The 14,591-nt window shown below is 41.2% G+C and overlaps 1 protein-coding gene across 1 annotated transcript in view; it reads right to left on the bottom strand.

The window, feature by feature from the left end:
- Positions 1-500: 500 nt before the first annotated feature.
- The window catches only part of mrpl23 (mitochondrial ribosomal protein L23), a 36,272-nt gene continuing 22,181 nt past the window's right edge, over positions 501-14,591 (bottom strand). The window contains exon 5 of the mRNA XM_020587911.1: positions 501-1,502. Within this exon, the coding sequence (XP_020443567.1) occupies positions 1,338-1,502 (165 nt within the window). The 3' untranslated portion in view covers positions 501-1,337. The remainder of the gene's footprint in view (positions 1,503-14,591) is intronic.

Below are 14,591 nucleotides of genomic sequence, written 5' to 3'. Positions count from 1 at the left end.
AAATAGAAAAATAAAAATTAAGAAAATGAGAACAAGGCAGACAGAAAAAAATGGAGCGGCTTGTAACAGAAGGCTTGTTTTGTTCCAAATCAGACTCCTGTATAGCGATGCAGGGGGTGAGTGGTTCCAGGCAGCAGACAATGGGCCAACAGGATCAATATTGACATTCTCCTTAGTGATCGCCGAGTTGGCTGAGTGAGGTCAAGGCCTGGATCTTTGTATTAGCCAGCCAACATTAGTAGTCATGGCTGGTGGACACTTACTGTAACCTTAGCTTCTCAACATAATGGAGGGTCTGAGCATGCCCAAGAGAGGTCCCTCCCCCTTATGGGCCTTATTACTGTATGAGAACTCAGTCCTCCAATTACTTTGTTAAAACAGCTACCAGTCCTCGCTGGCACATCCCCGTTTGTGTGGTGAACACATCTCGCAGTGTGAGTAGCAGCTGTGGGAGATGAGGCAGGGAGAACACAAACAAGAGTAGGCAGAACACCTTTGGACAAGTGGCTGTTTATTAGCTCCTATTCCAACAGCTGACCACATAGACCAATTACCTGGCATATCTTTTAGTCCTAGACCTACAAACACACAAACACACACACACACACACACAGGGAACACTCTTTTCTAAAAAGTCATAGCAAGAGGTGTTACCATAAAAAAATAAAACAACAGTAAACTCCATGTTGTTGCTTTGCTTAAACATCTCAACTGCTATTTGCATGAAGTGGCCAATTATTCCAAGGCAACCTTCATAAAAGAAGAAAGGAGCTGTCCAGGTATTCTGATCCATTTGGCTGAGAGTCAGGGCTTCTAGGAATACCACACTGTGCCACTCCCCAGCATGGTGGAGGGAGTAGTGTAGCAGAGGACCCAGGGCACAGAGGGATAACAAAGAAGAGAGACAAAAAGGAAACTCCTGAGAAAGGAGGCGAGACAAAGGAGGAGATGCTGAGGTTCTAATGCCAAAGAGGAGGAGCAAGAGGAGGTGGAGCAGGAAGAGTAGGAGGAGGAAGGACAAGGGGTCATCTGAGGTGAGGGAGATTCTGTATGGTGGGCTGGTTTCATGAAAGATGGAGTCGGGCCACTTTCCTCCTCCTCCTGTGATTCTCTTCTGGCTCGGGTTTCTTGAGCAAAGCCTTGCAAACTCACACACACACCCAACACGTCTCCAGGCTCCACACACACATGCTCGTTCATCTTTATTACACATTTATGAGTTTTTCTTACAGAAATAGACATGACATCACAACAGTCATGTGGTAGAGCTGCAGTATACATGCTGATGCCAGTGAAACACCCCTTGCACAAACAGAGTTCCAGGTGAGTGAGCTGTCTCAGAGTCCAAACCACTCTGTGACCCCACCTCTCCTAGGGTCATGTTTCTGCCTCTGCTTCTCATCCTCCATGAACTGCTTCTGCAGCGCCTCAATGGAGCCCTCCGCCGACACCTGGTCCTTTTCTGGAAAGATGTCCGGGAAGGTGAACGTTTGGCCCTGGGCCTAGGATGCAGAATGACAAATGTTAGATCACAATGAGAAACCACTGTGTTGCTACCTAGTAATCAACAAAAACAATGTGCTTGTTTTTTCTACTTAAAATCATTTCACAAACCAAAATATGTCAAACTGTATTTTCCTTAAAACCATTTCCATTTTTTTTTGTGCAGACAAGAAGTGAGATACTGATTTGATAATGATAATCACTTTTATTGGCCAAGTATGTTACACACAAAAAGAATTTGTCTCCGGTACAGAACTGAAGCTGCGCCAATTCACACGCATTGATGGCGGTGCTGTCCCTGCAAGATGCTGCTCTGGCCATCAGGAGCAAGAAGTCAGGACACTGTTTCTCCCTCTCTGTTCTTCTTTGAGTTACACAAACACTCTCTTTCTCTCTGGCATTCAGTTTCTCCAACTCTCTCCCACATTTAATCTCTCATCTCTCTCATTTCTCTAGTCTTGATTTATTCAGAGGATGGTATCCATTATTTATTCCAACCAACCCATCTGTGTCCAAGGCTAATGCATCACTATCCTAACTGTAGTCAGTGTCAGGCTACCATAGAGTACAGTGCAGTGCACACACATTCATGCTTGCACACTCCACCCCCACCCCAAAAAATACATACATAGATATCAGTGGGTGCAGAGAACCACACATATCCTATCCCTCTTGGCCTCTCCCATAGACACCTGGCAGCAATAATTGACTGTTATCAAGCTCAAATGGAGCCAAATGGTTGCCTTCCTTAAACGACACAACTTCGCATAAAGACTGATCATAACATCTGACCATGAAACTGCACTTAGCATTTTAAATCACTGCATGTTTGGATTTTGAAAGAACTGCAGTTTACGCCAAACAACAGCATCTACTGTAACGACAAACAGTTAAACGTCACGATGTGGCTCACTTATTTTATATACAGGCCTGTCACTATAAAATGAATTGTTTCTATGAACACAATTGTCAAATCAACTATTCTGTTTAAATATGTGAAATATTTAGTTTGGGGTCAGTGTGTAGGCGTTAAGGAATGGTCTGGCTCTGATGTGAATGTTACTTTGTCTGTCTCCAACCCCCAAAATACCAAGAGAAACATGCATACAATTACCACATAGAATGGTTTAATTACCAAAGTGGGAGATAACATGAAGCTCATTCAGTCATAGACAGAGAATGGAGTTGGTCTTGTCTACTTGTTTGACTGGGACAACCCACACCAGGAGTATCTGGTATTGATACTGTAGGTTTACATTTAGGCATGTAAAATGTGAGTGGTCAGGTGCATGTTTGCATGTGTTTAGTACAAACAAAAAAACAGAAGCGGCCAAGATAAATATGAACTGGGTGCTTGGTGGTCATCAGCTCATTAAAACACTGATTGTATAGATGCTAGTTACGGTTTTCTCACATTCTGTACAACCTATCATGCTCTATACTTCAACTATCACCAGTAAGTAGGGTTGCAGTAGTATAACGGTTTCACAGTACACCATGGTATGAAAAGTAAAGGTTATCATACCATGCACATTTCCTTATTACCAGTATTGAAGAAAAAATAATGCAGTGAACCTTCCTTCCCAGACTGCCTGTCAGACTCCGCAATAGGCGCCACACACAAACACACACAGCAGGCAAATGGCAGCGAGGAGGAGACTGATAGCCTGTCACCAAACTCCCTGTAAGCGTATAAACATCGGTCATAAAATGTGCCATCGAAAGAACCTTCCACAGTCTGTTCGTTTGCTAACCTCTGACTTACAAAAGGATTCACACTGATCCCATTCTGACACTTGCTATTTTTTTTAAATTATGTTTATAATTCAGTTTATTCTTTAGGGTCAATCTAGCACTGCAATCCAGCTCAATCATCTGTTATAGTCACCTGCAATAAAAAAAAAAAAAAAAAACCCTCTGCTTTCATTCCTTTGAGGGTCACTGTAGCTGATCATAATTCTATTTGTGTAATACTGTAATACTGTGAAACCATGATATTTAATAAGACGGTTATCATACTGTGAAAATCTCATACCGTTGTAATTGTCTGTCCGACCCAGAACACTGATATTTGGGGCTGAGATAAGGTACATCATTGTCAGGTACACAAATCTCAACTGCATTTTAAAAGCAGAACACTGGTTTTACACAAATGTTCTCTGGTTTTCTTTTTTGTTGTTGTTGTTGTTGTTAATGAGGGACTGCATTTTGGACGCAGGGGGACACAAAAAGTATCCTTGGATCAGTCTCAGAGAAAAACAAGAGAAACCATTATAACAACTTACCAACATTAAGTATAGTTGGATGCCTGGACATGCCAAATCAGACAACACTGGCATGACCAGGCATCCAACTACATCCAAAACACAACTATTATGGAAAATACTATGTTGGTACGATAATTTACACAGACTTGTATTCATGTTACTCTCCACAACCTGACCATTTGGGTCTGAACTCTCTGATACTGGCTTTGAGGAGCAAAACATTCACAGCCTTCAATCAAAAGAAAAGCCACCCTGCTCTTGTTCTCCTGTCTTGTGGCAACGTTGGCCTGTATTAACTACAGGAGGTTTTCTACTGAGTGCAGTGATACAGGAAGGAGGACAAGAGCACAGACCAGGAGTAGTTGGACAGGCTGAGGCAGAGAGCTGCAAAACACCAAAGAAGCACCTAGAAATTGATGGTCCTGCCAAGACCCTTAGCATCGTTTGCACTTGCACATTCTGCCATCGAGGAACGCAAAATCCAAGAACACAAAAACTGGATGGCACCAAGAATAAGAGGAGGAGGCAGTATGGAGAAATATGGGGGAAGAGGTGGCGAGCAATTGACTGGAAGAAGAAGAAGAAGAAGAGCAAAATAGGGGTGACTGAGGAAGGGCTCTACCAAAGGACTATAAACATCAGACCTGACAAAAGCAGGAGCAATGAGGCAGTGAGCCAAACAAGTCTTCACCCAACTTGAACCAGACACTGTCGCATGACAATTCCCAGGTATACGGTGCAGCACTGGACACCTTGTGTATACACACGGCGAAGATTAATACTGGCCTCAAAGAGCGCGATTCACAAAAACAACAAAGCCCTGAGACTGAAATCAACAAAGCGCTGAGACTCATTAAACAAGTCTTATTGTTGGCAGCAGGCCGCACCCTGTGTTTTAATGTGTGTACACGCGTGTGTCAAACATCTGCTGGACACATTTCTGCAGTGACAGAAAGTGCTGGCAGAGAGCATTCATAGTTTTGTCTGAAATATAAACATTGCACCACAGCAGAGGCAAAGCCCACGTCCCCTCGGCCTCCTTGAGCTCTGAGCCAAAATGATCTTTCCTGTGTGTGTCTGTCTGTCTCCCTCTACTTGTGTATTTGTGTGTGAGAAAGCGAGGGAGTATGTGTATGAGTGTATATTGAGTGATTTATGGAGAAGACTGTGGCTTAGCCAAAATGGACAAAAGTGAAGAAAGACAGTCAAGTATTATGGGCCTCCAAAGGTTTTCTTCTGTTACTCTGCTTCCTAGACAACAAATTGCAGGACTGGATATTTTCCTTCAATCTGCCATCATCTTCACCACACTCCCAACTGAATCAAGCTGCCATCCAGGAATACTGGGATAAGGCCCCACACTGCTAGTTATATAAACATACTCCTCTTAGGCACATGAACAACCCGTAGTTGGTTATTGTCCAAAAAACCCTTGACTGCCATTCAAGAAGCATCAACTTCTCTCTAAAAATACTAAGTCAGTCATTTTTTCCCATGTGACATTGGGGACTCAACTGCTCCATTCAGGCCCTCTAATATCTATACTGGTGTTATTATTGCATTAATAATATTTTAAAGCTTATAGAAGGCTTTGACCTTGTGCCATGTGGGCACTAATTGGCAGGTGTAATTGACAGTTTTAGGGCTGCAGCTATTGATTATTTATATATTTATATGCCTCTACCAACCCATCAAATTCACAGAATTGGCACAGAAGTGAAGTCACTGACCTCTGACCAACAAAATCTACTCAGTTCATCTTTGAGTCCAAGTGGACATCTGTGCTAAATGTGAAAGTTACCTCAACGCATTCCTGACAAATCGCGGTTACAAGAATGGGATGAACGCGAGGTCAGAGTGACCTTTGACCACCAAAATCTAACTAGTTCATCCTCAAGCCCAATTGGACATCTGCACCAAAGTTGAAGAAAATCCGACATGGCGTTCTTGACAGATCACATTCACAAGAATCGTACAAACAGACAGGACAGACGTACAACCTTTAAACATAATCCTTATCCATGAGTGGGACATTGCAGAAAACCAATATAGGCACTCAAGTGGGTGGTTGACAATAAAATGTGGGCTAATATATTAAAAAAATACATCAACACATACTGGAACACTTGCCTTCCTCGGGATGTCTGAGGGTTAAAATTATATCTTATATTTAACATCAATATTTATGTAACCAACTAACTAGCTTTCTTAACTAACATAACTCAGCTAATTCAGTGCATGTTAGCAATGTCTTATAATATAGGCTATATTTGGCTATCTTTACTGTTACCCTTCACAAGAATTACACCCCAACAAAGTTATAGCCTACTTCATGTATTCTTTGTGGATGCTAAACTTATTGATGGATGCATCTACCATCCTGAGTTCATGGTTCAGAGTAATATCCAATCAGATGTTTGATTACCTTGGTTTAGGTTTGATAGTTCACACAAAACTTCATCCAAACACTGATTGTTGATTGACAGTTCATTCCTGTTGTCAGCTTGCTTTTTATTTTAAGATCAAGTCACTTCTCCATTATTTTTTTGCACATATACATTTTAAGGCTCTGCGCCTTTCTGTGGTGAGGAAAACCCTGTTCAGATCTCTCCACCAATGTTCAATGGGGTTTAAGTCTGGGCTTTGGTTGGGCCACCCATGGACATTCAGAGACTGGCCCAAAGCCACTCCAGTGGTGTTTTGGCTGCATGCCTTGAGCCATTGTCATACTGAAAGGAACTGTCTGGAGGAGGAGGAGGTTTTCTTCAAGGATGTTCCTGTATTTGGCTGCATCTGGCTGCATTTATCCATCTCTATGAAGCGCCCACATAGCATGATGCTGCCATCACCATGTTTGACCATAGGGATGGTATTAGCCAGGTGACGTGCAGTCCCTGTTGTTATGCAGATATAGTGCCATGCAGCAAACTCCAAGTGGGCTGTCATATGCCTTTTAGTTAACATTGGCTTCTGTTTTGTCACTCTTGGCATAAAAGCCTTATCTAAGGAGTGCTGCAGAGATGATTGTCCATCTAAAATCCATTCAATTCCAATCTCCAGCCAATCGATCAGTACATCTGTATATAAAATTAGACAACAATTGACAACAACCCATATTGTTTTTGCAGCAATTAAAATACATTCAGCAGAAACTGGTTTGTGTCTTTACTAGCATCACATGTGATTAGTTTGTGCTTCAAATGCACCACAAACACCCTTCAAATAAATGTTCCCAAATCAAACCCGGGTTTGTGCATATGTGTGTGTGTGTGTGTGTGTGTGTGGATACAACGGAGTCACACACAAAACCCCAAGTAACCCTGTTTGCAGGCCCAGGACAGCAAGGGAAGAGGAGGGCCAAAAGAGAGAAGACAAGGTGAGAGAGAGAGACACCAAGAACAACTGTATTCTATCTGACTGACCTTTACTTTCCCCTTAAGAGAAGAAAAAATGTTTAAAAAATGGAAAAATGTGTCCAGTGACCGTAGAACGCAAGTGAAATCAGTACAGGCTAAATGTGAAGGTACAGTCACCACCTGAGGACAAAAGGCTGATTCAACCTGACAGATGAGATGCACAACCGCATTTGTCTCTAACTATGCCTCACAGTGAGCACAGAGTAAGAACTATTCTACAAATCTGAACAAAAAAGCAAAAGCAGGCTATCCTCAATCCACAGACTAGCCTTTATGGTATCAGATTTTATGTCCTCTGGAATGAAAGAAGTCTGGACCTTCATTTTATTACTTTGAAGACTGTTCAACGGCTGTAAAACTATTCTTGGGGTCAAATGGTGACTTCCATTCAGACAGACAATCCAGCCAACTTAAAGGTTGAATCCATTTAACCACTTTTTTACAAGCTGACATCAAGTCTCATTTTTATGCTCTCTTAATTGAGTAACTATTAGTGTGGAGCTAAATAAGATGTGACTGCAGAGGGGAGGTAGATACACTGACTTCCTGGATGACCACATTTGACCAAATTAAAGAACAGAGAAGCTCTGAATGTGGTCACAGAGCCTGAAAATCTAAAAGTCAGCCAGAGACTCAGAGACTGAGACAAATTGTTCTTACTTTTTTGATGACAATCCAGAACACATCAGAAGTGAGAGCCAATGACCATTCATAAAGTAGTCAATCAACCAGATGTTGACAGTTATTACAGTACAGTCAAATCTGGACTGCACACTGCAAAACAGGTGTCAATGGTATGGTAAATCTCCTGAGGCTGCGGCTCATGCAGCTGCAGTGGCAATGTGGTGGGGCAATGATATAAACTGCAACAAACCACAGAGACATCTTGAGTGTTGTTGGTGGTAGTGTGTATGAGAGAGACATAGAGGTGTTCACATTGTGGTAAAATCCATTTTGACCACACGGTAGGAGAGGCTGGCAGAGTTCAGGTGAGGAGACCACGGTGGTGAGGTTACCAGGACTAGTATTAGCTCAGGGGCAACCCCTTGCTGAGAGAGATTCAGGATTTTTATTGGCCATTTATGCATAAACAGTCTAGGCATATAGGAATTCTTATGTAGCTCTCCTTTGGAGTCAGGTAAGGAGTCAAAAGCCAGAAAAAACACTTAGTCTTAAAATAAAAAAATTACATAAGGGCAACAAAGCATTAAAGAGAGCATGGGATATATGTGTGTATGCATGTGTATAAACCCTCTTCATTTAGGGAAATACTGAATGAGCATGCATCATGCACTTTTTTAGCAACTCAGAGATGAACACCTCAAAACTTGAAGCTGCGAGTTTCCAATCACCTGCTGTTGGCCAGTAACCAGCACCACTTGACCAGTTGAATGAGGTTAGGTGCCATGCTGCATACGACAACTCCAGGTTTCTTTTCATCACTGTAGCCAGGCTGACAAAGAGCCGCAGTGCTGTTGAGCTTTGTATTCCCTTAGATCTCAGCAGTAATGACTTCTTGAGCTTCTTTACAAATAAAAATCACAACTATTCATCTATGCTGCTTTAGGACTAGACTGCTGGGGTCGCCCCATGATGCTCTGAGCTCCTCTCCTCCCATCCCCTTTACTTTGATTTGATTTATTCTTCCAAGCATGTAAAGACAGTTGATATGTCAACACACATAATTTTACACATATCATACTTCCACAGCTTCTGCAGCTGCAGCACGCCCCCCCCCAGTGAGGAGCAAACACAGTACAAGGAAACATGAATGAAGAATGAGGACAGGGTTAATGAATGTCACAGATCAGAGACAAAATAAACTACACACCTTCAGCTCAGCAGAATGTCTGTGGTTTAGATTTGATATTGTAGTCTCTATTAGTGTCTGTGCTGGGCTGTCTGGTATATGTTCTACAGTCACAATTAAAACAACCAATTGTCTTATCAGTATGGTTAGATTCATAAATCATTAAAAGCTAGATTCATTACCATACTGTTTCTAACACAAAACAGTAATACATTTATTTTGTTTCTATAGTGAGTGAAATACATACTTTTTAAACTAATAAACGTATTAATCAGATTCAATAAGGGGATTTGAAACTGGGCCCATATTAGATGAAATGCTATCAAGCCTCACCACTACATTTTATACACCCACTGTACTCATACTGTTGACCTCTCCTCTATACTTTCTTAGCCTAATATTGCATTATCCTTAAGTGCTTTTTAGAAATGCAAATTACCTGAGGAAAAAATACTCAAAAATGGGAGAGGCAGGAAAGATGATGGAAGAGTGCAGGACTGGAGAAAAGACATGGCCCAATGACTGCAAACAGCTCCTGCAGCCAGGTCATAGGTGGGTGCATTCACCCTCACTTTCTTACTGTCACACACACACAGACAGTACATACATAATACGCGGCCCCGTTGTACATCTGTCAAGAACCACAAACCATCTCAGGAAGAGAAGGAGACAGAACAAGGAGAGGGGAGTGTGAGGGGGTCAAAAAAGCCCATATCAAAATCTAGAAAAAACTGGATTGTTGAGCTCTCAGGAAAGACAGTGAGGAGTGATAAGATTTAACCTTTGTTCAACCAGACAGAGTATAGTCAAAAAGTGAGAGGTATTGAACAAAATAATAGCTGAGCAGGAGAGAAAGAGAAAAGTGAAATCATCTTTCTATAAAAGACAGATAAGTGGTAGTGGAAGCAGACCACTAACCAAGAGCATCCTGCTGCGGCTGGTTTAGTGTCATGACAGCGGCCCTCCCTCCATTTACAATGACAACTCCTCCAAACCCCGGCAACAGCTAAATGACTTGGTCAACTTTGGCTAGCAGCAATGTATGTTTATGCATCTCCATGACCTTCATATAAGTTGTTACAATTTTGACCTATGTCCCACATGATGGGAGACAATGTTTTGTGTGCATACATGTGTATGTGCAAATGGGACAATAATGGCTTTTTGTGTGATATTTTTTTAATTCGGCACCAGTGCACAAAAGGTTGTACTTATATAACTTCTTTTACACTTTCACCTTATATACCACTAAGAGATCAGATTTTGTAAGAAGATACTGGCATGTGAGGGAGAAACAAAATTATGAATGTAATGTTAAACGCATGGTCCTTCTGCTAATGCACCTTTCATTTTTTTTAGTTTAGTTTAGTTTAAACAGATTTAATTAACTGATCCTGACAAGTACACCAGCTGAGGCTGGATTACATTCATACATACATTGTTTTCCTGCAGTTCCTTCATGAACAGGTAGGCCCAGTGAGCTCCACCACCACCAACAAAAACAGCTACATGAAGAGGTAATTAATCAGTCTTAAGACACTGAATGGTCTTTGCAGAAAAAAATCTTGATCATAAATAGCATCAAAACTGAGCTTTGTGTTCATGAAAATCTTAAGGATTATAACTTGAAATACTATTTTTAGATGTTTATATAAAATAAAATAATTCAAGTGTTTCTAAAATCTTAGAATTACAGTATAAAACAATATAATTAAAACAAGTACAATCCTATAAGAATAATACTACATGAATTCGTGTCCACTTTTAGATAAGAATGTTGTAAAGTTTTGGCCTTACACAAAGGATTCTAATTAATTTCACACTGCATGAATAAATTATTTTTTATATATTTAATAAAATTGACCTCCTGTTATTTGCAAGTACACTGGATTAACAAATTTGCTATTGTCAGCAAGTGAAAGTTGGATTGGTGCATGCTTTAATGGAATGGAAGTGTAAGATTTGACTCTAGTTACTTTATAAGCTTTAGTTACTTCTCATACCTGTAGTTCCTTTTAGTTACCTTTCATAACTTTATCTTACTTGGTTATGCATATTACAGCTGTATTGATGATTGTCCAGAACTACTGAGTTTTGTTTATTTTAATACATTTGTTTCCCTTGCTTATATATCTTACAGCTGTAATGAAGCAGAATCTGCTTACTTTGAATGCTGTAAGTTCTGTGTAGAGACTAGATGTCTGCATCTCTTTGTGACCAGACAGCCAATTCATCAAGACTAAGTTACCACATGAGACACACACACACACACACACACACACACCTAGACTTTAAAACATTGAAACAAGGGGAGCTCTGGTTCACACCAAATGGAGAATAGGATCAAAAGCTGTTGAATGTTGTACCTCTGTCCAGGGCAGTGCAGCCCAAGAAGATAAAATGCATTGTAAAACATGATTCGGGATTCAGAAGTTGGTTTTCCTGCGGGAGCTCTGGCTCTCTGAATCCAGCGCTGTAAGACTTGCTTGTAATCAGACTTTCAGTAAACTTTCTGTTGATTTTAAACAGTCCTCTCCTGTCTTCACTTCTCGTGCTTCCAACAAAAGAATTGGGTTAATTTCTAACAAAAAGGTTAGAATCTAACAGAAGTACTTTTTTTTTTAAATAATGGTCAATAATTATGCTATTGTTATTGCAGTGACAAAGTGAGAAAAAGTACTTTAAAATCCTGGAATGAGTCGAGATGAGCACAGACTCGTATATAATTGTCATTTCCAGCCACAGTGTGTACATGCTTTGTGGGAGTTACACCAGATCTAGTAGAGGGGTTTCGGCGTCTGATGGAGCTCCTATTTTAATCAATGCAGCTGTCAACAAAGCTCATCTAACTACTTGCATTTTACTTGTGTTATTGTATTTTTGTGCTTCAAATCTCTAATTTCCTTTGTTTTATGTGTGCACCTTTAGTGACTGTGTACCTATGTCCAAAATGTGAGTAACCTACAAACACTATAAATGAACGTCTCCTGTGTAGAATCAATCACATGCAGCATTGGAGCTCCTGCTGCTGTGTAGACACAGTTTTAGGCAGGTGGGCAAGCACTGGCTCTGGTGTCAACTTAAAATACTGCCAGATCCATCGCAGGGAGCCTATGACACACTAGTGCAGGGTTGTCCAGTGGTACATAAGCATTTACTTCTGCCCAGAGACAAAAAGAGGGTGTGAGTGAGAAAGTGTGTGTGTGTGTGTGTGTGTGTGTGTTTGTGCTCAGAGTAGTTTTCATGCCTGGGCATGTCTGTGCGTAGCCTGCTGCTGGAGACACTGGACCCTGGTAACAGAGCTCTCAGGAAAAGATCATCCCATCTAAATACACACCCAACTGTTAGGTATTTTCTTAGTTAGGTAGATATTTAGAGATTTGTTGTCTAGAAATGTGTAGGGTAGACAGGATGTCTAGCTCAGGCTGTTAAATGCTTAGTGCATTGTCATGAGTTCTGCAGGCTGCATCTAGGCCAAGGTCAACTAAATTGAAGAGTCTGCCGGCAGATGGATATTGTTAGTAGCATGATATGTTCAGCCGTAATCTTAATCATAATATCTTCCGAGGCTTACTGTTCGGACATGTCCCTGAATGTCCTGTATGTTTTTAGATACACACCACTAATCAACAGCCACACACTTTAATATTCTTCATGTTTTGACTACTGCTCTGGTCAGATGCCAAGCTGGCATATCAGGTGACGTCACGGTTTGACGTTGCCTGTGTAGGATGGGGCTAAGCCCAACGAAGTGATTAAATTGTATAGAGATCTTGAGTTCAGGTTCTCTTCTTCTTCCGGGCTGCCTGCGAGCAGTTTTGGGGGTGGAAGATGCCTGGACGTGTGATATTAATTCTTGCCTGTGACCCTTTGAATAAACCAGCACGGTTATATTTTTTATATACTCAAGTGGTCCGCTTCGTCTCTCTGAGTTCCTGGTTGAAAAGGACTGGGCAATATCTTTCACAACTAAAATCATTTACATCCATCTGGTCTTGAAGTAGACACTCAGGATAATAACAAAAGCAACAGCCAAGAATAGGTGTCCATCCAACCTGTGTACCTTAAAGCCAAATCACACCTCACCTATCGCAATTATTCAGCCTGATACACAAACAGCTCTTTACCATCATTATCCCCTTGGTCTATGTCATTCACCCCCGAACCCCCACAATGTACCCCAGCTGATCTCTGACCAATGCATGTAAACAACCCCCACCTACACTACCCCCGATTTCAAACATCCCCTCTATCTAACCTGCCCCACAACGGCCAAAAACCCAACTATCTAGGCTACCAAACACATACACACACAGTTAGCCCATTGCACCAAAACACAGCCACACTCACCCCTACATGCACATGCAACATGAACATCCAGGCAATGCCCCTGGCCCCTCCCCTTCTATGAGGAATGCAGAGACCAGCTGGTGGTGAAATGAAACATGAAGAAGCATACCAAAACAAGAAATGCATCAGCAGGGGGTTATCAAAGGGCTTTATCAGGCCAGTGGCAAACCTGCTGAGAACCTGGTCAGCTGTGCATTCTCACCAGCAGCTGGGTGATTACAGGTCACTCAGGAATCAGGTGTAATCAAAAGAGATTACAAGCATGTGCACATGAGCATGTGTGTGTTGCTATATCTAGATAAGGGGAACCTGGAAGAAACTGTGAGAGGAAATGAGGGTGAGGAGTGAACATGCTGCAGAGAGAAATAAAGGAAGGACCAATCACAACAATATAAGGAGTGAGAGAGTAAAATAAGGTTAGCACTGTCCCCTGAAAGTTAACTAGTCAAATCATGACTCTTCTAGTCTTATTTTTATTTTATTTTTTCTCAGCCAGTATGTATTACAATAGAAGGCAGCACCAGCCCGGTAGTTTATCTTCTCATTTTGGTGTGCCAAGCAGCAATCTGCCCTGAGCGCAGGTGGAGAGCCTACATCAACTGTGACACTGTCCAGTATAATAAGGACGGATGACACTATTTAGCAAATTGCAGAACGAGGAGAAAAGGGCAACAAAATCCACTAGGACAAGCCACATAAAGGTGAGATTTGTACTTTATTAGAAGTCTTTTCAAACACTGTAGTCCAGGCTGTTTGCCCATCTCTGTTAAAGTGCAACACACAGCCATTTACTGACTGTTCCAGTGACATGCATCCATCCAAACAGGACTAGGAAGCTAACAAAAATGCACAAGCAAGACATTTAAATGAAGAATTCTATATCAGAGGAATTGTTAGCAGTTCAAGCTGGCACACATCAAGCTCACAGCAACAACATGCTCTGATAAATTAGGCTATAACCATGACTCAGAAGAAAAAAATGCCTATAACATCATTGTTTCAACAGAAATGCAAGTTTGCTGTCTGTCTCATTATTCAGATAAATCCATATCGCAGCCCGATATTGTATATCATCAATTTAAATAGGCTGCATTTTAAATATTGCATCATATGCAGCTGTCTTTTATTGATTTTTAAATGCTCATAAAAATGTTCCTGTCACTCTTTTGCACTGATTACTGATGTTAATCTGGTCTAAATTAAATCATCAGTGAAATTCATGCCAGTTGATTTTTAAACTACATA

This window comes from Monopterus albus, unplaced genomic scaffold, assembly GCF_001952655.1.
Source record: "Monopterus albus unplaced genomic scaffold, M_albus_1.0 scaffold487.1, whole genome shotgun sequence".
In the NCBI taxonomy this organism is placed as follows: Eukaryota; Metazoa; Chordata; class Actinopteri; order Synbranchiformes; family Synbranchidae; genus Monopterus; species Monopterus albus.
Note: the sequence above shows the minus strand (reverse complement) of the source record. Positions and strands in the feature narration are given on the sequence as shown.